This window comes from Chelon labrosus (genome assembly GCF_963514085.1).
Source record: "Chelon labrosus genome assembly, chromosome: 18".
NCBI lineage: Eukaryota > Metazoa > Chordata > Actinopteri > Mugiliformes > Mugilidae > Chelon > Chelon labrosus.
In genome coordinates, this window is record NC_140351.1 from 1,862,046 (window position 1) to 1,887,210 (window position 25,165).

General features: G+C 40.7%; 1 protein-coding gene across 1 annotated transcript; it reads left to right on the forward strand.

The window, feature by feature from the left end:
• Positions 1-394: 394 nt before the first annotated feature.
• Positions 395-23,403, forward strand: LOC311503147 (NACHT, LRR and PYD domains-containing protein 3-like). The gene is made up of 9 exons (XM_084565699.1): positions 395-1,566; positions 2,403-2,638; positions 3,320-5,117; positions 5,248-5,421; positions 6,119-6,295; positions 6,468-6,644; positions 6,818-6,991; positions 15,943-16,116; positions 23,028-23,403. Exons 1-9 carry the CDS (start codon positions 1,415-1,417, stop codon positions 23,206-23,208), a joined length of 3,243 nt encoding a protein of 1,080 aa, XP_084421825.1. The 5' UTR covers positions 395-1,414; the 3' UTR covers positions 23,209-23,403.
• The last annotated feature ends 1,762 nt before the right edge of the window (positions 23,404-25,165 follow it).

Below are 25,165 nucleotides of genomic sequence, written 5' to 3' on the forward strand. Positions count from 1 at the left end.
GTATTACTGAATATTATATTATTGCTGAATATGTGTTTGTGTTCTTCCGTGTATTTCCTTCTGCTGCTTTTATTTTGTATTTCCTGTGAAGTGTATTTATTATTTCCTGTGAAGTTTATTTTGAAAGGAACGTATCCGGATGTGATAACCGTTAATGACAGTAACAGAGGAAGACGAGGACAGAGTCAGCAACTGGTCCAGAGATCAACCTCCAGACTTCAGTGAAGAACCTGGACCCTCAGACACAAAGTAAGAGAACTAACTTGTTCATGACTCATTTTAATCACTTCTGTCACTTCCAGTTTATTTTCCGTCTCTGATGGTTGATTGAGTTTAACTAAAATGTATTTGTTATTCTAGCTGTTAACCAAAGTTTATTCAAGTTAGAGTTATAAAATGAAGGTGGTCTTAAAGACTGCAGAGTCTCAGCTTTAATTTGAGAGTATTCACATCCAAACTGGAGGAAATCTGGAGGAATTAAAAACATTTTAATACACAATCCTCTATTTTCAGGGACTGAAGTGATTGGACAAATTCACTCAATCATAAATAAAACGCTCATTTTTAACAGTTTGTCCAGAATCCGTTGCAGACAGTGACTGAAGTCTGAGCCCATGAACATCATCACAGAATAGGTTTCCTCCTTTGTTCTGCTGAGCCTGGTCTTTACTGCAGCTGTCTTCAGTTGTTGATTCTTCCTTTAGTTTAGTCTTTTAAGTGAAATACGTTTAAATCAGGTTGAGGTTGACTTGGCCTCTGCAGAATATTCCACTTCTTTACCTTCACAAACTCCTGGGTTTCTTTCACACTATGTCTTGGCTCATTGTCCATCTGGACTGTGAAGCACCATCCAATCATCTTTCTTCATTTGTCTGAATATCTCTCTTCACTTCAGAATTCATCCAGTGCATCTGTCACATCATCAATAAACACAGTGACTCTGTGTCATTGGAACTGATTCCTGCTCATGATCTGACTGTGTTCTACAGATGATGTTGTGTTCTTCAGATCAGGAGTCGTTCCAAGTCTTCTCCAGACTTTTATCTTCCTGTTGTTCTGGTTCAGGTTGATCTGAGTTTCATCTGTCCAGAGATCCTGTTCCAGAGCTGTTCTGGCTTTTCTTACATGTTATTTGGTAAAGTCTAATCTGGTCTTTCTGTTGGAGGTTCATGAATTATTTGCACTTGTAGAGTATTTTCTTAATGGTGTATAATAATATGATTACCTTCCAGTAGAGTGCTCTTCACTTGAATGGATATTGCGATGTGTCTTTTCTGTTGTGAAAAGGATCCTGAGATCCTCCACCACTGTTGTCTTCTATGGATGTCCAGGAATATTGATGTTGCAGACAACTATCCAATCACTTTTGAGCCTCTGAAAATGCAGCGACTGAAACCTTTTTCAGTGATGAAAGATGAGAATAAAACATATTTGTTTCTGCAGAGGTCAGTACCACAGACAGAGTGCAGAGTTTACAGTATCCAGCTGTCTGTCTGTGAAGAGTGACGGCTCCAAAGAAATAAATCCTCCAAACTTCAGTGAAGAACCTGGACCCTCAGACACAAAGTAAGAGACTGTTTCGACTGTAAACTGACCCAATGGAAGATGATGATTTTAGGATGAAGCAGAAATGTTCTGCTGAAAGATTTATAGTCATGATGCAGATGTTTTAGTGCAGGTAGGTAAGATCTGCTGGCTTGTAGGCCCACAGAGCAGCAAAGGATAATTCGAACCTTGTGAAATATAAGCTAACCTAATGCTGCTGGCTTGTATGTCCCGCTCAGCAGCTAACCAAACAAAGAAATATTGCTACCAACCAACATGAAGACATCAAGATACCTGGCCTAGTCAACAGCAGTATGCAACATGTCATTGGGGTTTTCAAGTGGGCACCGATGTTTCGTTAAGTTAGGCCCACGACACCTCCAGAAGGCTTAACAGTGAATTCAAGCGTCCTGGAGTCAACCCCCTCCACCCTGCCACTGCAAAACTCCGTTATTTTTCTCACCATTTCTCACCATTAATATTAGACAACAACTAATATTTCAATAATTAGCCTAGTCCTTTTATGAATCGCGAAACAAACAAATCTACCGTGGTTCGCCCCGTTGATGCAGACTGAACCACCAAGCAATTGACCACAGCTATCATGATTTGCAAACACACTAAAGTCACGCAGCCACCCTTACCTTTAGCTAGCTCTCCAGCGAGCATGTTTCCTACGTGTCCAGAGCCACTCGTTCGCTCTCTCTGCTGCCCAGGACATGTTGCATACCGCAGTCCTCTGGCTTTTTCTGTGTATGCCCAGTTCGCTCAGAAGGGCAATCGCCGATTTTGCCACAAATCCACAGCAGCCCACTTCTACTTCCAATGATTTTAGTGATGAAGAAATGTGTTGACAGAGAGAGGAAGAGGAGCCATGTTTCTGTGGAGGAGCAGCTGTCCTGCTGTGCTTTGTGTCAGGACGTCCTGAAGGATCCAGTCTCTAGCAGCTGTGGACACTGGTTCTGCAGAGAGTGCATCACCTCATACTGGGACCAGTCTGCTTCATCAGGAGACTCCTCCTGTCCCCAGTGTGGACCAAGATCCAAACAAATACCTGGACTGCAGAAAGCCAGTCAGAGCAGCACTGAACAAAGTAAGACTGTACATCTGTCTGCTGATGGACTATATAAATTAAACCTGTTGATTTAATCCAGACACATTGTTGTGTTTAACATCATGGGGATTTAAGATCATTGTAAATATCATTCTAAATGAACTACCAGTGAAATGTTACTGCATTGTTTCAGCTCCAGTAAACAGATCTGCTCTGAATCGTGTGACCTGTGGTTTCTGGAGAAAAAAGTCGGAACCCAAAGAATGAGGTTCATATTTCACATTGAATGGTTTTATGATGGCGCGCCCTGTGTTTGCATGTTAGTACTCTTGTCTGTGTAGAAAACAGACTCTTTCAAAATCCCACTGACATTTGTATTGATGCTAATAACTAAACACCCAGTGTTGGAACAAAGTCGTTCTCAACAGTATGGCGTGTGGCTCACTGTCTAGATCAGGACACTAGTGGTTTGAACATTAATCTAATATTGTTGTTTATTCACGATTTTTAGGCCTTTAACAAACAACATTTCCCATAAACCTTTGCAGGAATGTCACAGCTCAACAGAAGAGATGTCCATATATGAATTGAGGGTTTGCAGTGAGATCAGGCTGTCTGAAAAACTCTTTACAAAACATTTAAAGTCAGTTTTCTGTTCTTTGTGGCTTTAAACAGGGATGGCTGTTTTCTTTTTGTCTCATGTTTGTTCTTTTTTTCCAGCTGATGTTGGTCTGCAGGAGATTTTAGATGAACATAAGATCAGTCTGAGGAAGAGATATGAATGTGTGACTGAAGGAAGTGATGTAACAGGAAGTGGAGTCCTCCTAAACAGGATCTACACTGAGCTCTACGTCACAGAGGGACAGAGTGAAGAGGATTATACCCAACATGAGGTGGAGCAGCTTGAGACAGCTTCCAAGATGAAGGCCCTCCATGACACTCCAATCAAGTACCACGACATCTTTAAAGCCTTACCTGACCAACAGAGACATATCAGAGTGGTTCTGACCAACGGCGTCGCTGGTGTTGGAAAAACCTTCTCAGTGCAGAAGTTCACTCTGGACTGGGCAGAGGGTTTGGAAAACCAAGATGTCAGTGTGGTGATTGTGCTTTCGTTCAGGGAGTTGAACTTGATCAAAGATGAGCTGTACACTCTTCTCAGCCTGCTCCATGTTTTCCATCCAACATTACAGAAGGTCACAGCAGAGGAGCTGGCTGTCTGTAAACTTTTGTTCATCTTTGACGGCCTGGATGAAAGCAGACTTTCATTGGACTTCAGCGACATTGAGGTTGTGTCTGATGTCACACAGAAGGCATCAATCGACGTGCTGCTGACAAGCCTCATCAAGGGGAAACTGCTTCCCTCGGCTCTGGTCTGGATCACTTCCCGACCTGCAGCAGCCAGTCAGATCCCTCCTACATGTGTTGACAGGGTAACAGAACTACGAGGCTTCACTGACGCCCAGAAGGAGGAGTACTTCAGGAGGAGGTTCAGTGATGAAGAGCTGTCCAGCAGAATCATCTCCCACATCAAGACATCCAGGAGCCTCCACATCCTGTGTGGAGTCCCAGTCTTCTGCTGGATCACTGCTACAGTTCTGGAGCACATGTTTACTACAGAGCAGAGAGGAGAGCTGCCCAAGACCCTGACTGACATGTACACACACTTTGTGATGGTTCAGACAAAGAGGAGGAAGAACAAGTACCATGAGGGACATGAGACGAGTCCACAGGAGCTGATGGAGGATGACAGGGAAGTTCTTCTGAAGCTGGGGAGGCTGGCGTTTGAACATCTGGAGAAAGGAAACATCATGTTCTACCAAGAAGACCTGGAGCTCTGTGGTCTTGATGTGACAGAGGCCTCAGTGTACTCAGGAGTTTGTACAGAGATCTTCAAAAGAGAGAGTCTGATCTTCCAGAAATCAGTCTACTGCTTTGTTCATCTGAGCGTTCAGGAGTTTCTGGCTGCAGTCTACATGTTCCACTGTTACACCAACAAGAAGACAGAGGTGTTGGAGGACTTCCTGGGGAAAGACCACCAGGACTCCACTAAACCTCTGGATGACTTCTTGTATGGAGCCATGAATAAATCCCTGTTCAGTAAAAATAGTCACCTGGACCTGTTTGTTCGCTTCCTCCATGGCCTCTCTCTAGAGTCCAACCACAGACTCTTAGGAGGTCTGCTGGGTCAGATAGAGAACAGTCCAGAAATCATCCAGAGAGCCATCAACAAGCTGAAGGAGATAAACAGTTATGAAGTATCTCCTGATAGAAGCATCAACATCTTCCACTGTCTAATGGAGATGAACGACCTCTCAGTTCATCAGGAGATCCAAGAGTTCCTGAAGTCAGAGAACAAATCAAAGAAGGAACTCTCTGAGATCCACTGCTCAGCTCTGGCCTACATGCTGCAGATGTCAGAGGAGGTTCTGGATGAGTTGGACCTGAAGAAGTACAACACATCAAGGGAGGGACGACGGAGACTGATCCCAGCTGTGAGGAACTGCAGAAAGGCTCAGTGAGTCCTGATCATTAACAGAATCGATCAGATGTTCATCAGATGATCACCTCACTCTGTTTCATACTCATTCAGTCTGGATCTAGAATGTATGTTTTTTACAAATTATTTGTATGTTTTCTAATCACAGATTTACTGGATGTGGACTCTCAGAGATTCACTGTGAAGTTGTGGCCTCAGCTCTGAAGTCCAACCCTTCCTATCTGACAGAGCTGGACCTATGTAAAAATGACCTGGAGGATTCAGGAGTGAAGCATCTGTCTGCTGGACTGGAGAGTCCAAACTGTAGACTGGAGACTCTGAGGTCAGTTCACTGATTGGAGCTGTTGTAGGTTTTCTTTGTTTATTCAGTTCAAATCATTGACTGATGTGTCAAATGTTCTTTAGTTGATAAATGTTCAGTCGAGGGTCTCTGACTACAAAGGCTCAGTCTCCTCTGGTTTTAAGCCTCGACCCAGGAATTAGTAACAGAGCTCTACTGGAGGAGGGTTAACATGTCAGAGATACAATCAGGGACCAACATCATACCAGACTGAAAGTCATCATTGAAAATTTAACTTCTGTTCTAAAACACAGAGAGAAGCAGTGAAGGGATGCTACAGCTGGTGTTACATGTTACTGGGTTTAATCAGTGATGATGTCTTGTGGTGGAGAATCTTCTCTCAGCAACATACAACTGCACTGACTCCAAAGAGTCAGACCCAGGACAAGTCTTCTTATTTATTACAGTCATACCATCATCAACTATTACTTAGAATATTTCACATATCACTGAAACTCCCCAAACCATAAGTGGCCTCCAATCTTAAAACAACAAGTCCTGGTAAATATGCTGCTTTGGTGCAACAGTCCATTCCCTTCTCCACTGATCATAAAAACTAAATACACAGTCACAGACTGTTACTGATGTTGTTGAGATAGACTGATAGAAGGCTGCTGCTCTGAGTCAGGATGAAACACATAATACATTTCATTGGAGATCACTTTTATTCTTTATTCAGATTTGAGATATGCAGGTTGTCAGAGACCAGCTGCGATTTTCTGGGACCAGCTCTGAAGTCCAATCCCTCCCATCTGAAACATCTGCACCTGAGTTACAACTACAACCTGAAGGATTCAGGAGTGAAGCAGCTGTGTGGTTTTCTGGAGAGTCCAGACTGTAGACTGGAGACTCTGAGGTCAGTTCACTGTGTGTTACTGTTGTAGATCTGATATGTTTAATCACCAACTGAATCTATTTCATGTTCATCCAGAACTTTCCTCCATTAATCTGTAAATGTCCTTTAGTTCAAGACCAGTGTTTGTATCAGAAACTGTAGAATATATCTTAATCTTTAATTCTTTATTTAGATTGATGGGCTGCAGTTTGTCAGAGATCAGCTGTGATTCTCTGGGACCAGCTCTGAAGTCCAACCCCTCCCATCTGAAACATCTAGACCTGAGTGACAACAACAGTCTGAAGGATTCAGGAGTGAAGCAGCTGTGTGGTTTTCTGGAGAGTCCAGACTGTAGACTGGAGACTTTGAGGTTAGTTCATTGTCTGTTACTGTTGTAGCTCTGATATGTTTAATCATCAACTGAATCTTAATTCATGTTCATCCAGAACTTTCCTCCATAAATCTGTAAATGTCCTTTAGTACAAGACGAGTGTTTGCAGCAGAAACTGTAGAAAATATCTTAATCTTTTATTCTTTATTTAGATTGAGTGACTGCTGGTTGTCAGAGATCAGCTGTGATTCTCTGGTCTCAGTTTTGAGGTCCAACCCCTCCCATCTGAAACATCTGGACCTGAGTGACAACTTGCTCAAGGATTCAGGAGTGAAGCAGCTGTGCCTTTTTCTGAGGAATCCAGACTGTAGACTGGAGACTCTGAGGTCAGTAACTGTTGTAGATGTAGCCCAACTGCAAGATGTGGGACAGAACACAGGACAAACTTCTTTTTCGTGGTCTCTTATTCCCCGACTGCACTCAGCAGAGAAAAGCATTAAATGATTCACTGTTTGGGGAGTTTGTTATAATAATGGGAAATTAAATTGTATGGCTTCACGTCCTTGTTTGTTCAAAAAAAAAACAAGAAACCAAGAATGTCTCCTATGGATGCTCCTCTCTGCAATGCTAGCAAGAAAATTAGGAGTAACTGAAAGCTCACACCATGGTGTGGAAAGCTAAGGCATGGGTAGATTACTCAAGCACATTTAAATAAAAGAAATCCCTTTAAAACTCAGTATCTCCTTTCTATCTGCTCCCTACAGTTCAAGTTAGAAGCCCTTTTAAATCTGACCACATAGACAACAGTAGTGGCCTACTTCGCACTCGCGCTCTCGTGTACAGCCTGCACGCTTGGATACACACATCCACAACTCAGGATAGCGCTGTAACTCCCCTTAGGCACAAATACTCTTGTGAAATTATGGGTTTCTTATTCCTGAAATAGTCCAAAGTAAAAAAAATGCTCTTCCCTTCGTTCACTTGGCAACATAGATCTGATATGTTTAATCACCAACTGAATCTAATTCATGTTCATCAATCAGACTTTATTTGTATAGCACTTTTCATACAACGAAAGTGCTTTGTACATTCACACAGGGAGGGACACACAGCAGTAAACATTCTACATAGTAATAGCACAGAATTTTCATGATAGTTCATAGTAGTAGATTAGTAGCAGGAAATTAGTAGTAGGAAATTAGAGGGCAAGAGCTCTGTGCCAGAGAAAAGAAAGTGGAGGATGCGAGAGAGGAGAGAGAAGAAAGAAGGAGGACATGTGTTTGGTGCATCGTCCCCCAGCAGCCTAGGCCTATAGCAACATAACTAAGGGATGGTTTAGTCCAGCCCTAACTATAAGCTTGATCAAAAAGGAAAGTCTTAAGCCTGACCTTAAAAATAGAGAGAGTGTCTGCCTCCCGGACCCAAACTGGGAGCTGGTTCCACAAGAGAGCCTGATAGCTGAAAGCTCTACCTGCCATTCTACTTTGTGAAATTCTAGGAACCACAAGTAGGCCTGCACTTTCAGACCGAAGTGATCTGTTGGGATGATATGGTACAATGAGGTCTTTAAGATATGATGGAGCTAGGCCTTTGAGGGCCTTGTATGTAAGGAGGAGGATTTTAAATTCTATTCTAGACTTTGAAGGAAGCCAATGAAGAGAAGCTAAAACTGGAGTAATGTGATCTCTCTTGCTAATTCCTGTCAATGCTCTTGCTGCGGCATTTTGAATCAATTGGAGGCTTTTTAAAGATCTATTTGGACATCCAGACATTAATGAATTACAGTAATCCAGTCTGGACGACACAAATGCATGAACTAGTTTTTCAGCATCACTCTGAGACAGGATGTTCCTAAAATAAATAAATAAGAACAGCATTCATTAAAACATAAGCAACAACTGGAGCAAGAACTGTGGAAACGCTTTCGTATGTGAGGAAACACCAGAGGCTGGATAAAACCAATAATCGCACGGTAAAATCAGTCAATAAATATAGACTCTAAAGTGGTAGAAACAGAATAAAACATAAGAGCAAAAATTAATTAATTAAATAAATAAATAAAATAAATAAATAAATAAAAATGCCAAAAGGAAAACAAAAGAGGAAGTGATAAAATTATGATAATAACAGAACAAAAATGCCAACTACTAAAAAGTAAAAGAGTTTTAAATAGTTGTAGGGTTTGTTACACTTTTTAAATGTCTCGTTAGGACACCACCTCCTTTTATCATAGGAAGAACACGATTTAAGTCAATTTATCAGTCTCGATTAAATAATATTTATATCTGAAGGAATGAATTATTTTCTACAATTTATACCATTCATTCTCTGCTGTAAAACAACGTCACAAACAACTTGTGAATATTTATTGAAGTGACAACTATGAATAAATGAGGGACTAATAGAATATATGCATATAGGTGTGTAATCAAATAAAACAAATATGATAAGATCTGAAATAATTAATTTCTGGAGCGATGGTGAGAGATGGAGATGTATTATGGCTAAAACTAACGGGAATGGATTTGATATCTAATCTAATCAAGCTTCTCTAAAAGATGTTAATAGGGTGTTTCAAAGTAGTGACACCAATTCTTTATCTTAAGCGGTAGGAACGATTGAGCCTACTTTTCCGTAGAGTCTTCTCGGCACAGTGATGGTGAAGCGTTGGCGTGCTCCGGTGTGACGGGGTGGTGACGAAACGGCGCAGCTGATGCAGGCCTGTCTGGGACCGGTAGACAGGTACTTGTTGCTTGGTCTGCCATTCTAACACCCAGCTTCACTTGAGAGCGTTGTAGGTGTTCAGTCGAAGGCAGTAGATGACACTTTGCAATGTCTTTGTGTTCGAAGAAGGGGTAGTTGCTATGGCAACAGCCTCTCAGTATCTGTTTTTTTTTTCAATTATCTCTTTATTTATTTTTAAAGTTTCAGAACAGACAATCAAGGAAATGAAGGAAAAATAAATAAATAAACATAAAGAACTAGTGCAAAAGGTACTTGTTGCTTGGTCACCCTATTAACATCTTTACACACACTCATAAATGGTGAGTGTGTGGAGAGAGTCAACTCATTCAAATTTCTGGGCATCCATATCACAGACTGTTTCTCCTGGGCAACTAACACCACAGCCATTATCAAAAAAGCTCAGCAGCGCCTTCACTTCCTCAGGATACTGAGGAAAAACAACCTGAATGTGAAGCTACTGGTGTCCTTTTACAGATCCACTATCGAGAGCATCTTGTCATACGGCATCTCTGTGTGGTTTGCTGCATGTTCTGCAGCAGACAAAAAAGCCCTACAGAGAATTATAAAAAATGCAGAGAAAATCACTGGTTGCCCCCTCCCCCCCCTGTCAGATATTGCACTCAGCCGCACCCTCTCAAGAGCCAAGAACATCATCAAGGACAATACTCATCCTGGCCACCACTTGTTTCAACTGTTACCTTCTGGCAGGCGTTATAGGTCCATACAATCCAGTACCACAAGATTTAAAAACAGCTTCTTCCCAAACGCAATAGTCTTCCTAAACAAACACTGCTAAACCCAGCCACCTACTGTCACCTCTTGCACTTTAATAGTTGCACTATTTGATCATTGCTCTGTTTTACTCTTTTTACTGTGTTTTATATATGTCCTGATAGTGTGTTTTATATATGTCTTGAAATGTTTATTTATTGTATGTATGCACCCAGTGGAGTAGCGCTCCTAATTTCGTTGTATTGCAATGTACAATGACAATAAAGGCATTCAATTCAATTCAATTCAAAACAGACAACAACAAAAAAATACAGCAAATTAAATCAAATCAGTCCATGGTCACAGTTCATCCTTTGAAGATGTTATGTAAGCATGCCAAACCCTATTACGATGTGTGTCAGAAATCCATCAGCGGTTCCCATATCCTCCGGAAGGCATCCCCCTTATTCTTTAGAGCGTATGTACGTTGTTCCAGTCTTAAAGTTTCATTTAAAATTTGTTTAAACAAATCACATGATGGGGGTATGTGTTGATTCCATTTGAGCAAGATGCATTTCTTTGCTATATAGGATATTATGATAATCCTCTTCCTCTGTGTGGCATCCAGTGTCTTGTCCAGTTCCGTACCAAAGAGGTACTGTGTTGGTGTAATGTCAAACGGGGTTTCCACAACCTTAACAGTTAGATCATGTATTGCCTTCCAGAAATATTTTAACCCAAAAATGGGCTGCAGTTTGTCAGAGATCAAAAAACATGCATGATTGACCCTTACATGTTTTTTAAGCAATGGAATGTAATTTATGAGGTAAAGATCTTTAAGTTTTATAGCCACATTCACCCCAAGATATTTAAAGCTGTTTTGAGCCCAGGTGAACGGTGAGATGACCCTGAGTCTACTAGAAACTGATGAATTAATTAATAAAGCGTTGGATTTTGTCAGGTTGACTTTATAGCCGGATATTGTGCCAAATTTAGTGATGAGTTCTAATACTGCTGGGATTGATCGCTCGGGGCTGGTTAAATATAGAATTATATCGTCAGCATATAGTGACATTTTGTTCTTTGTTTTCCCGATAATGATAACGGCAATCTCTTCATTAGCCCGTATAGCTTCTGCGAGTGGTTCAATTGCCAGGTTAAATAAAAATGAGGATAATGGGCACCCCTGCCGGTAGCCTCTAAACAGGTCAAATGTTTCAGTGAGGGTACCATTTATACATATTTTAGCTTTTGGATTGCTATACATACTTCTGACCCACCCTATACATTTTTCACCAAAAATAAATTTTTTCCAGAACGGCAAACAAATATGACCACTCGACTCTATCAACCGCTTTTTCTGCGTCAAGCGACAGTAGTAGAGCTGTTCTGTTGTGTAGGGCCGAGTGGTCAATTATATTTAGTAGCCTCCGGATATTGTCAGATGCATAGCATGCCTTCACAAAGCCGGACTGGTCGCGATTAATAATCTGGGGCAACAAGTTTTCCAGAATGTGTGCAATTCATTTTGATAATAATCTTAAAGTCCACTGGGAGTAATGAAATTGGGCGAAATGATGCACATTCAGCAGCATCTTTGTCCTTCTTGTGTATTAAAGATATTATTGCTGTCTTCATAGTGTCGGGAAGAATTCCATTTTCGAAAAAAATCTGTGACCATAGGCATAAAAAGTGGCTCAATTTGCACCCAAAAATCCTGATAGTACTCTACTGAATATCCATCTAAACCGGGAGTTTTTCTGGAGGGCATTGACTTAATTGCTTGTAGCGCCTCATCTGAGGTGAATGGAGCACTCAATTGCTCCTTTTCGTCCTCTGTAATAGAGGGTAAGGATACTTTTTCCAAAAATCTACGGATATCCGTTTCGGAAGGATTTTCCGACGCGTAAAGCTGTGTATAAAAGTCAAGAAATGAGGTGTTAATTGATTGTGTATCATATTCAGTGTTGGGCAAGTTACTTCAAAAACGTAATACATTATGTATTACTTGTTACAGTCATTTCAAAGTAATTTGTTACATTATAATATTACTGTCTCTGAATTGTAAGGCATTACACTACTACTGCATTACTTTTAAGTTACTTTCACCAAAATAACTGCATATATATATATACTTATTCTAAATGTACCTTATTATGCTTCTAGGCTTAAGGCTAACAACAGAAGAATGTATAGGCGCAGTCAGGGGCGATCCTAGGGTCAGAGCTTCACAGCACGTCTTCCTTTAATGTCCTTTAATGACATGTAAATGTCCTCTGTAGACCGGCAGTATTAGTCTTAAACCTTGGCTTTGACATCAACACATATGAACAAACCAAAAGCTTAATTTAAACTATGGACAGTGGTTGATTGACAACCTGCACTATTAGCTTACCAGAGAGAGAGAAACGTCAGCTAGTAAACTCCTACAGAACAATAATAACAACAGTAAAAGTTAGGGCTGTTGCTAATGACTAATGTGTTGGTGCTGAGTGATTAAGTAAATAGATCGTAACTTATAGGAGCCACGCCCCTCAGGTGGTCAGCCGAGGGGCGCTGCGTGCATGGGGGAGGGAGGGGTAAACGAGAGGGGTGGATCATACCACTGGGGGGTCCTCGTTAAAATATTATTTTTAAACCACATACTTTCTTCGATTGTGTTATTTTTGTCATCTTATCATAGACAAACCCTTTTAAAATAAAACAACCATTTTTTTTAACTCTTATTTTTAGGGGTGCTGGGACAAAACGGGCTAGACGTTGTGATGGCTCGTAATGTAATACAAGGAACAATCATAGCCAGAATTTAGTTAAAAACAGACCTTTAACTGCTTTGTCTCTGCTTTCGTCCTCAGTTTGCCTTCTTTTCACTAACTTAATGTTAGCGTGGCACCGCTCTAAATGTTTCGTTGGATGAAAATAATGAGTGTGTCCATCTCGAAAATATACTGTCCGACGTCGAGCCTGCTTCAGCCCTACAGGAAGAAACGTTTTACAATTTGCGTGGAATTTTTCTCCTCTGCTGATCTCGCTGTGTTATTGGCGATAGTATAAAAACAAAACACCACTTAATTTCAGGTTAAAATACATTGCAACGCGCGTTACTGACCTTTGTACCGAGTATATTACCCAATTTTTTTTTGGAATGCCTTACATTACCTCATTACAGCAAAAAGCAGTACATTACAGTAATTACATTACTTTTGTAACGCGTTATTCCCAACACTGATCATATTTCAACTGGCCTGCCGCATTACGTGTACATTTTATTGTCTTTTCTGCACGCTCTTTTTTAAGTTGGTAGGCTACGAGTCTACTGGGCTTATTACCATATTCATGATATTGCTGTCTGGTGAAGAACAAAAGTTTTTTGATATGCTCTGTTTGAATGAGCTTAAGTTTATTTTTGGCTGCATTTAGTTTCCTGAAGTTTTCCTCTGTAGGAAACTGTTTATGGGATTGTTCCAAATTGATTAACTCTTTCTTAAGTTGTTCTGTTTGTTTAATAATAGATTTTTTCTTTGCAGATGTGTAAGAGAGCAGCTGGCCCCTAATTACTGCTTTAGCTGCATCCCACATCACTGCCGGAGTAACAGGGGAGGATGCATTATCTTGTCTGTACTACTCTAACCATTTTCTAATATTATTACAAGCTTCAAAGTCTGTGAGGAGTGAAGCATTAAATCTCCATTGTTTGGTTTGATTTGTCTGGTGGGGGAGGGATAGCCGCAGATAGACTGGTGAGTGGTCTGATTCAAGAATGGGGCCTATATCACATGAGACTATGGATGACAGATGATCCTGAGATAAAAAAAAAATAAATCTAGTTGAGAGTCTGATTTGTGCCTTGCCGAATAGAAAGTGTAGTCTTTTCTTGTGGGATCAAGTTCTCTCCAGACATCGACCAGTCCTACATCGGCCGAGGCTAACTTCAGAGTCTTAGAAGCATTGGGGTTAGATAGTGTGGGTGATGATTTGTCTAAATTACTATCCATACAACAATTGAAATCTCCAGCAACTGTTCCAAGGTCTGTATTATATTGATTAAATAGGGTGATCATATCCATCATAAATTTGGGGCTATCCTCGTTGGGTGCATATACATTCAGCAGTGACAGTTCTTGTCCATATAGCATCCCTTGAATTAGTATGTGTCTTCCTTCTTGGTCGCTATATTGCTCCTTAAATATGAAAGGCAGTTTTTTATGAATAAGTATTGCTGTTCCCCTTTTATTACTAGTAAAGCTAGAGAAGTAAGCCTGTCCGACCCAATCCCTCTTGAGTTTTTTGTGCTCCTCATTGGACAGATGAGTTTACTGAAAGAAAGCAATGTCTACTTTTTCCTTTTTTAAGAATGTAAAAACTCTCTTCCTCTTAATTGGGTGGCCAAGGCCTCTGACATTAAAAGTTAATACATGTGTACTAGCCATACTGAGTTTTGCGTGCTATATTGGTTTCGTTTGACCATGGTACGATAAAAGTAAAGGGAAAAATAATATAAGACTAACATACTAGTAAAAGAAAATGTTACATAGGTAGAGCACGAAGGTAAAATACATACAGATATAAAAACAAGATCATAATGGGCATCAGGTTAGCACATATACATATACACACATATAATTCCTACACCGTTCACCTGATTTGGATGTAATTACCCTCAAATTAAAGCTGAAAGTCTGCAGTTAAAGCACATCTTGTTTGTTTCATTTCAGATCCATTGTGGTGGTGTACAGAGCCAAAAGGATTAGAATTGTGTCAATGTCCCAATATTTATGGACCTGACTGTAACTTACCAGGTTATTACAATTTCGATAGTCATAGTATCAAACTTAGGTTCTTTTTACAGAGGAGAACACATCAGAGTTCTGCTCTGGAGGAAGAAAGTTATTTACGACCTGCATATCTACTTTCGCTCCCCTGGTCACTCTGGGAGAGGGGGAGGAAGGAAGTGTCTGGCATGTTTGCATGTGTGTGTCTCTGAAAAGGAAGAATTAGTGAATCACAGACTTAAAACATAATGAATATAACATTAAGGCTTCTTGATTTTGTTCATATGAAGTAGAAGAGGCAACTCCTCTCATTCTTTGTAGTTCCTGATATTGTGTTGATGTTCGATTTTCGATTCAGGACTAATTAGATCAGAAACAAGAGTGTGAAATTCCACAAAAGTGTAAATCTGTCTTTTTGGCTCAGTTGAAGTCCTTAGCATTCAGAGAGGCCCCTTAAGGGCCCCTTAGCGTGGACATGGTACCTTTATGGCTAAGGTGTAAAGGTTGGCCCGTTAGAGGGGTTCTTCCGCAGGGCAACCTCTTAAATTCTTTCCAGAGAGGGGCAGAGATAGCGAGGACGGCAGGACGATCTCCTACATAGTCAGTAAATCAATCAATAGATTGATTTACTGACTATTTTAACACATCAAAACTCATAGGACATCTGAAAAACAAGCATGACATGGTGTATTTTATTTATTTTCCCATTATTTTTACATTTACACTGAATGTATTTTTATTTTTCACAAAAATAAATATTTTTTATTGGGCAATGCAGGTACTGAAAAAATCTTCTCATTCTTCTATATTAGGCTAAGACCACTCAAATGATTTTGTTGGGCAATGTAATACTGAAGAATTCCGTGAGAAGTTAGTTGAGGAATTTTAAAAGTTATTTTTAAGAAAAGAACTTCATGTGAATTAAGGTTATATTAAATGTCAAATTGACAGCTCCACTGTCTCTCTGTAGTCTGGTGTAGTGGATAAGATGGACTGTCCGTGATGGAGAGCAGTTTGTCAGCGTCTGTAAATGTGTAAATGTCCTTTAGTTCAAGACGAGTGTTTGTAGCAGACACTGTAGAAAATATCTACATCTTTTATTTGTTTAGATTGAAGAGCGGCTGGTTGTCAGAGATCAGCTGTGATTCTCTGGGACCAGCTCTGAAGTCCGACCCCTCCCATCTGAAACATCTGGACCTGAGTAACAACAACCTGAAGGATTCAGGAGTGAAGCAGCTGTGTGGTTTTCTGGAGAGTCCAGACTGTAGACTGGAGAAACTAGAGTGAGTTCACTGTCTGTTACTGTTGTAGACCTGATATGTTTAATCACCAACTGAATCTAATTCATGTTCATCCAGAACTTTCCTCCATAAATCTGTAAATGTCCTTTAGTTCAAGATGAGTGTTTCTATCAGAAACTGTAGAAAATGTCCACTGTTAGTTGTTAAAGTCAATGAAGTTTAAAGGCTGTTAGGACACAGTAATGTTGAGCTGCACATTTAAAACCTGAACACATCTGATTGAATTATTCATGATTTAATCTACATCTTTTATTCTTTATTCAGATTGAGGAGTTGCTGTTTGTCAGAGATCAGCTGTTATTCTCTGGTCTCAGCTCTGAAGTCCAACCCCTCCCATCTGAAACATCTGGACCTGAGTGACAACAGTCTGAAAGATTCAGATGTGAAGCATCTTCTTGATTTTGTGGATAGTCCAGATTGTAGACTGGAGACTCTGAGGTCAGACTCCATGTTTTCTTTGTGTGCTGAGATGAATATGATGGTAAAGTTGTGGTGACTCTAAACTGCAGACATCAGGCTGATATTCTACTGATCCACACTGTGGATCTTCATGGTAAAGTCTGTTTTCTACTTCTGTGTTTTAGTCCATTGACTGTAGCAGAGCCATGTTGAGCTCCAGATTTCAAACCTTCATAAAAGAAGAAAAATCCTCCACTGGATGAATTCTGGATGGACACTGAAACTCTGACACACTTGATTTCCACCTTAAAGTCTGTCAGACATAGGGCTGGGCGATATATCGATATAAGAAATATATTGATATATTTTTTAGTGCAATATGGAATTAGACCTTATATATATTAGACCGCAACCCCGCCCCGCCTCTTTAATGCACAGAGGCGGACGCAACAACGTCTGCGGAGTGTGCGGAGGTGAAATTGGTTAGTAAACAGGGTTGACTGACAGGGTCATAAAAATCCCGTCAGAATCTATTTTTACCCGTCACTTTAATTTTTTAAAATGATAATAATGACATATTCAGTAGCATTTAATTTTCATTAAAATTTCATTAACTTTAAGTACTTTTTCAGTATTGACAGTATTGACTATAAATGGTAGGAAAAAAAAATTTTTGGGCTGCCAACATGTCTTGTCTGTACTCGGACCAGGACTTAGACGGTGAAGTGCGTCGGTGATATGCAAACTCTTTTATTTTGCACAATTTGCACAAAAACTCATCGGTCCTAGCAACGTGCTTTCATCCAGTTCCTCTATTTTGGTAGCCGTTAACCGCATAGACATACACTACTCACGATAAGTTAGGGATATTGTGAGAGACTCAGTGGATCTCATACATACGGTGTTTGTTTCACTTCAGAGATTTTTGGGATAGGGAGGCAATTGTATTGGGGTGATAGACACACCTCATTTTGTGTTTTCCACGTAATGGTCTCACTGTGTACAGTGTGCCTTACATATTGGGGCCAATACCAAAAAATACTAAAAGACAACCCTTTTCAATGTGGCATCAATTTCAACATTCTGTGGGTATAAAAAGCTGGTATTGTCAGTAAGTCATTCCAAGTTCATCATTCAAACAGCCACAAACGCACGACGTCACTTAACGGATGAGCAGTGCCACCTGGCCATAGCGCGCCTTCGGGTCGGTGGCAGGCAGTCAGATGTTGCTCGTGAACTTGGTGTGTCTCAAAGTGTCATCAGCAGATTTGCATCAAGACACAGAACTACTGGCAGAGTTTGTGACAGACCCAGGAGTGGAGCCCCACGAGTGACAGACCGCAACGATGACCAGTACCTAAGGACCTATGCACTCAGACATCGTTATGCAACTGCCACACAGCTGCAGGCCTGTTTAAGAGATGTGAGGGGTACTAGGGTTTCCAGACAAACCATTCGCAACCGACTCCACCGCTTTGGCTTGAATGCCAGACGACCGTTGCAGGTGATTCCACTGACACCAAGACACCACCGTGAACGTTTGCAGTGGGCACAAGATCATGTGACCTGGACAATGCAGCAGTGGTCTACTTTCCTGTTCACTGATGAGTGTCGGGTCACCTTGCACAGAAATGATGGTCGTCAGCGTTGCTGGAGAAGGCGAGGTGAGCGATACGCCGAGGTCAACATGGTCCCCAGGGTTCGCTTTGGTGGAGGAGGTGCAACAGTCTGGGCAGGCATCACCAGTCAGCGCAAAACAGATTTGATTATTGTAGATGGCTCAGTCACTGCACATTCTTACCTCAGACACATCATAGAACCCATCATCATCCCCCAATTCCGCCAGCACACCCCCAACTTTATGTTCATGGATGATAATGCTCCACCACATCGTGCCAGAATTGTCACAGCTCGACTTCAGGAAGTCGGAGTGCCTCATATGGTATGACCAGCAATGCCCCCTGACCTGAACCCCATAGAGCATGTCTGGGACCAGCTGAAGCAGAGACTGGATGATCGTACCCCACCCCCACGTGACCTGGCAGAACTGCGTGTAACACTTGTGGAAGAGTGGAACGCATTGCCTCAGAACAACATCATGAGGCAAGTGAGGAGCATGAGACGTCGCTGTCAAGCTGTCATTGCGGCAAATGGTGGAAACACCCGCTACTGACATTGTCAATTTTTGTTATTTGGGGCTATCCTTGTTATTGTCTAAATTTTTGGGGTAATAAATATTAAACTAATGAAAATGGTGTTCTGATTCATTATTAGTAATATCAAAGGGAACTTTTACTTATTTCATTAAAATTCAGACCAAATAGGAAAAGCACTCATGTAAATAACAATATCCCTAACTTATTGTGAGTAGTGTAGACATATATACATATATTGTATATATGTCTATGGTTAGCCGAGCTTTGACATGTGCATCAGTATAATCGGTGTACCAGGAAATCGTGCCCTGATAGACGTCTCTATCTATAGAAGTTCTGCGATGTGTTGAATGCAAACTGCGATTAGAGACAAGAGCCAATTAATAATGTCACTCACCACCAAGTGGTCAGGAGTGTGAATTGCAATCTGTCAAAATGACAGATGGCCTTCAGATTTTTCCATCACAGTTTTTAAAAAAAGGTCAATGACGGAAAATATTCGGTTAACGCGACCCCTGGTTATATGTAGGGAGTGCCATAAACAAGTTACAGCCAAGGATGGAAGCACTACAAATCCTTTTCACCACCTAAAACAGTCCACAACCCGAAAAAGCTCCATATCGGGATATATATCGTATATCGATATTCAGCCTAAATATATCGAGTTATGACTTTCGGTCCATTTCGCCCAGCACTAGTCAGACATCTAAAATCATTTCCACCACATCTGACTGGAACTAATAAATGTTCAGTATCTGCTTGTGGAGTTTAGTGATGATTATACTGACATATTCAAAGCAAACAGCATCAATGTTCCAGAAAATTAGACTTTGTTTGAATTTATCCTGACATGTTTGTTTTCTTTGGAAACTTGAGAATCTTCAGTGGAATCGGAAAGAAATGTATCTGCGCAACATGAGTTTGTAGAGATGGAGTCTCTGGTGGAGCTGGCAGAGTTCAGAGCTGAAGTCACTACGTCTTTATACTGTCATTAGTATTAATGAGAGCTCTTCTTCACTTGTTCTATTTGACTGAAGCTGCTTCCTGTTGGCTTCAGGTTCATTCTGAACCTTCAGCTCTGAACACATGATGAACCTCTGGATGATTTCAATCAAGAACTTTTTAAACACATATTATATTCTTTATCCAGATTGGATAGGAGCAGTGTACCAGAGTTCAGCTGTAATTCTCTGGTCTCAGCTCTGAAGTCCAACCCCTCCCATCTGAAACATCTGGACCTGAGTGACAACAACCTGGACTATTCAGATGCAAAGCATCTTCGTGATCTTGTGAAGAGTCCAGGCTGTAGACTGGAGACTCTGAGGTCAGACTCCATGTTTTCTTTGTGTGCTGAGATGAATGTGATGGTAAAGTTGTGGTGACTCTAAACTGCAGATGTCAGGCTGATATTCTACTGATCCACACTGAGGATCTTCATAGTAAAGTCTGTTTTCTACTTCTGTGTTTTCGTCCATTGACTGTAGCAGAGCCATGTTGAGCTCCAGATTTCGAAGCTTCATAGAAGAAGAACAATCCTCCACTGGATGATTGACTCTGAAACTCTGACACTCTTGATTTCCACCTTATAGTTTTTCAAATTAAAAGCAGGCCAGCAACTAACAATTATTTTATATTATAGTCGGCTCTATCAGTTACTTAATGATTTATTTTATAAAATGTTAAAACATCTTGATACCACTCTCTCTGAGTTCAAGGTGATGGCTTCAAATGTCTTTGTTTGTCTGAACAAGAATCTAAAAGAGTTCACTGTGAAGGAACAAAACATCTTCAAGATGTGAACTTTAAACTTGTTCATTCTGAACAGTCTTCAGCTCTGAACACATGATTTCAATCAGGAACTTTCTAAGCTCACTTCTTTTATTCTTTATTCAGATTGAATTACTGCAGTTTGTCAGAGATCAGCTGTTATTATCTGGTATCAGCTCTGGAGTCCAACCCCTCCCATCTGAAACATCTGGACCTGAGTAGAAACAGCCTGAAGGATTCAGGAGTGAAGCGGCTGTGTGGTTTTCTGGAGAGTCCAGACTGTAGACTGGAGACTCTGAGGTCAGTTCAGTGTGTGTTACTATTGTAGATCTGATATTTTTAATCACCAACTGAGTCTAATTCATGTTCATCCACAACTTTACTCCACAAACCTGTAAATGTTCTTTAGTTCAAGATTAGTGTTTGTAGCAGAAACTGTAAAAAATGTCCACTGTTAGTTGTTAAAGTCAATGAAGCTTAAAGGCTGTTAGGACACAGTAATGTTGAGCTGCAGATTTAAAACCTGAACACATCTGATTGAATTATTCATGATTTAATCTACATCTTTTATTCTTTATTAAGATTGAATCTCTGCAGTTTGATTAGCTGTGATTCTCTGGGACCAGCTCTGAAGTCCAACCCCTCCCATCTGAAACATCTGGACCTAAGATTCAATAGCCTGAAGGATTCAGGAGTGAAGCAGCTGTGTGGTTTTCTGGAGAGTCCAGGCTGTAGACTGGAGACTCTGGAGTGAGTTCACTGTCTGTTACTTTTGTCGATCTGATGTTTAATCACCAACTGACTGTAATTCATGTTCATCAATAATAATAATAATAATAATAATAATAATAATACATTTATGTTGTGGATCCACAACATAAATGTATTCGAGCACTCAAGGTCACCTTACATAAATCTGCAATGCATAAAACATAATAATAAAACATACCACGCAACATAAATAAAAGCAGATTTTAAAAGTAGATAGAAATTAGATAACTGGGGATGCAGGTTAAATGGAGATAGCTATTTTAAAAAGATGAGTTTTGAGTCTGGATTTGAAGGTTTTCAGAGAGTGTATGTTTCAGATGTCGGGTGGGAGAATGTTTCAAAGACGTGGAGCTGAGCGACTGAAGAGATAAGACTTTATGTGACGTTGTTGATGTAGGTTTCTAGAGATGGAGTGCCCTTGAGGATGACACCCAGACTCTTTTTTTTGTAATGAACATCTTATTGAAGTTTAACACACAAATAATATAGACAGGGAGAGATCAATTCGGTCAATCAGGCAGCCATCAAGGCCAGAAATTTACTCCCCAAATTTTGTAAATGATTTAGGTATAAAAGCAAAAACAAAACAAATTAAACAAAAAGGAAAAACAACACATAGACCACCACACTAATACTTCTCAATAGATAAGCGCTATAAATCGGTGACAGCACCGAACCGTGACCCCCCACACCAAGGTTCGTACCGAACCGTGACATGTGTGTACCGTTACACCCCTAATAGCCAAGTCCCCTGCCCAGTGTTTCTTAACCTTGAGCAAAGGGTCATATAATTGTTCCTGTAATAAACTATTGATCTTAAGAGTAGTTCTTCAATTGGGCTGTCCGTGGGGCAGATAAGCAGGCCTCACTACCATTTAGACAGGATGCTTTGCTTTTGGTCATACACTACCAGTCAAAGGTTTGGACACACCCTCTCATTTGATGATTTTTCTTTATTTTCATGATTATTTATATTGTAGATTCTCACTGAATGCATCAAAACTATGAATGAACACATATGGAATTATGTAGTAAACACAAAAGTGTGAAATAACTCTAAATATGATTCATATTTCACATTCTTCAAAATAGCCACCCTTTGCTTTGATTACTGCTTTGCACACTCTTGGCATTATCTCGATGATCTTCATGAGATAGTCACCTGAAATGGTATTCCAACAGTCTTGAAGGAATTCCGACAGATGCTGAGCACTTGTTGGCCCTTTTGCCTTCACTCTGCGGTGCATCTCATCCCAAACCATCTGGATTGGGTTTAGGTCAGGTGACTGTGGAGGCCAGGTCATCTGGTGCAGCACTCCATCACTCTCCGTGTTGGTCAAATAGCCCTTACACAGCCTGGAGGTGTGTTTGGGGTCATTGTCCTGTTGAAAAATAAATGATGGTCCAACAAAACGCAAACCAGATGGGTTTGCAGACCTTTTCTGCATCACACAAAGACGCAGTGGTTGGAACCAAATTTGGGGGTTGGTGCACATGGGTAACTTGCACAACAACAACTTGAGCTGTTGCAATAATTGCACTTTAATCACGATAGCACTTAATTTGGCACATTGCTTATTTGCACATTTTTACAGATATTCAGTCACACGTGAAACCTGCTGTGATCCATGTATCAGTCCATTCTCTCTGAACCACAGCTGCTGGAAGGAGATCACACACCTCACACTGTCGCATATTACTGTCTGTAGAAGACATGATGAAGATCCACAATAACACAAGGACAAAGTCAGTCAAACATGTCTGATTAGATTTAATCTACATCTTTTATTCTTTATTCAGATTGAGTAGTTGCAGTTTGTCAAAGATCAGCTGTGATTCTCTGGGACCAGCTCTGAAGTCCAACCCCTCCCATCTGAAACATCTGGACCTGAGTAACAATGACAACCTGAAGGATTCAGGAGTGAAGCAGCTGTGTGGTTTTCTGGAGAGTCCAGGCTGTAGACTGGAGATTCTGGGGTGAGTTATAGATCTGATATGTTTAATCACCAACTGAATCTAATTCATGTTCATCCACAACTTTCCTCCCTCTGCTCAAAGTTTCTTCCTGTCAAAAGGGAGTTTTTCCTTCCACCGTCGACTTCAGGCTTACTCTGGAGGTTTCAGGCCGGGTTTCAGACTGGATGTTGTAAAGCGTCTTGAGACAATTTGTATTGTTATTGATTGTTATATAAGTAAAGAATTTAATTGAATGAATCTGTAAATGTCCTTTACTTTAAGATGAGTGTTTGTAGCAGAAACTGTAGAAAATATCTCAATCGTTTATTCTTTATTCAGATTGGAGAGTTGCAGTTTGTCAGAGATCAGCTGTGATTCTCTGGGACCAGCTCTGAAGTCCAACCCCTCCCATCTGAAACATCTGGACCTGAGTAACAACAGTCTGAAGGATTCAGGAGTGAAGCAGCTGTGTGGTTTTCTGGAGAGTCCAGACTGTAGACTGGAGACTCTGGAGTGAGTTCACTCCTTGTTACTGTTGCAGATCTGATATGTTTAATCACCAACTGAATCTAATTCATGTTAATCCAGAACTTTCCTCCATAAATCTGTAAATGTCCTTTAGGTCAAGACCAGTGTTTGTATCAGAAACTGTAGAAAATGTCCACTGTTAGTTGTTAAAGTCAATGAAGCTTAAAGGCTGTTAGGACACAGTAATGTTGAGCTGCACATTTAAAACCTGAACACATCTGATTGAATTATTCATGATTTAACCTACATCTTTTATTCTTTATTCAGATTGGAGAGCTGCAGTTTGTCAGAGATCAGCTGTTATTCTCTGGTCTCAGCTCTGAAGTCCAACCCCTCCCATCTGAAATATCTAGAACTGAGATTCAACATGCTGAAGGATTCAGATATGAAGCAGCTTCTTTATCTTAAGAATAGTCCAGACTATAAACTGGAGACTCTGAGGTGAGTAGAGGGTTCCAGTCAGTCCATGCTGCTTTCATCAGTATTGTCCTAAACACAGTTAGTATCAAAGATCCAGTGTTTCCTGTAAACCTGCAGCTTCTCAGTGAAGCTGTGGGAGGAGAATGGAGACAGGCTTCAGGATTGGACAGAAAGACAGAGAGAGAGACAACAGTCAGCCAATCAGATGAGCCAGAAGCTTGTTGTGATCATGTGTTTGAGTTGATGTGAAGACGACTGTTGTTGTTGTGTTGATGTGTCCAGGAAATAAAGCTGGATTCCAGCTGACAGCCTTCCAAGATGTATAGAGACAGTGGTGGTCATTCATCAAATCTGATGAACAACTGATCACAGCTCTGAGATCAGTCTGACTGAAGCCTGCACATCACAGAACCAGCATTACATTTAGTAACCATGAGCAGAGTCATCACATGTGTCATTAGTTTGATCAGATCTCTTCAATGACAGCCTCCATGTTTATTAGTCAGCTGATCTTTGTTTAAATGGAGCAGCAGTAAATCCATCACTAAAGTGTTGGTTCAGTAATGAAGCGTTCAGGACTCTCAGCAGTTTATTAGTCAAATCTGCAGAGGAAACAGACTTGATGCTAAAAGTCTCTGCAGGTCTGTGTGTGTTCACTCCAACACGTTAACATGAAGATGAAAGGAAGCTGGCTGAGCTCCACAGCTGCTCCACTGCTGCTCTGAACAGGACTGAAGTCCCTGCTGCTCTTTCTACTGGATGTGATGATGAAGGGAGACTCTGGAAACACTCCTTCACCTCCTCTCTTCTTTCTCCTCCTCTCTACAGATGGAAGTGGTGATAAACAGGACAGTGTGTGAGGTGAGAGGATGAGCTGTGTCCTGATGATCCAGATGATGAACCAGCAGCAGCTTGTGTGGACAGAGACTCTGACTATAATATTTACTCTGAGTCATAGACTGTATATAATATATTATAATTAACTGCAGTTGGCACAGTGGGTAGCGTTGGTGCCTCACAGCAAGAAGGTCGCT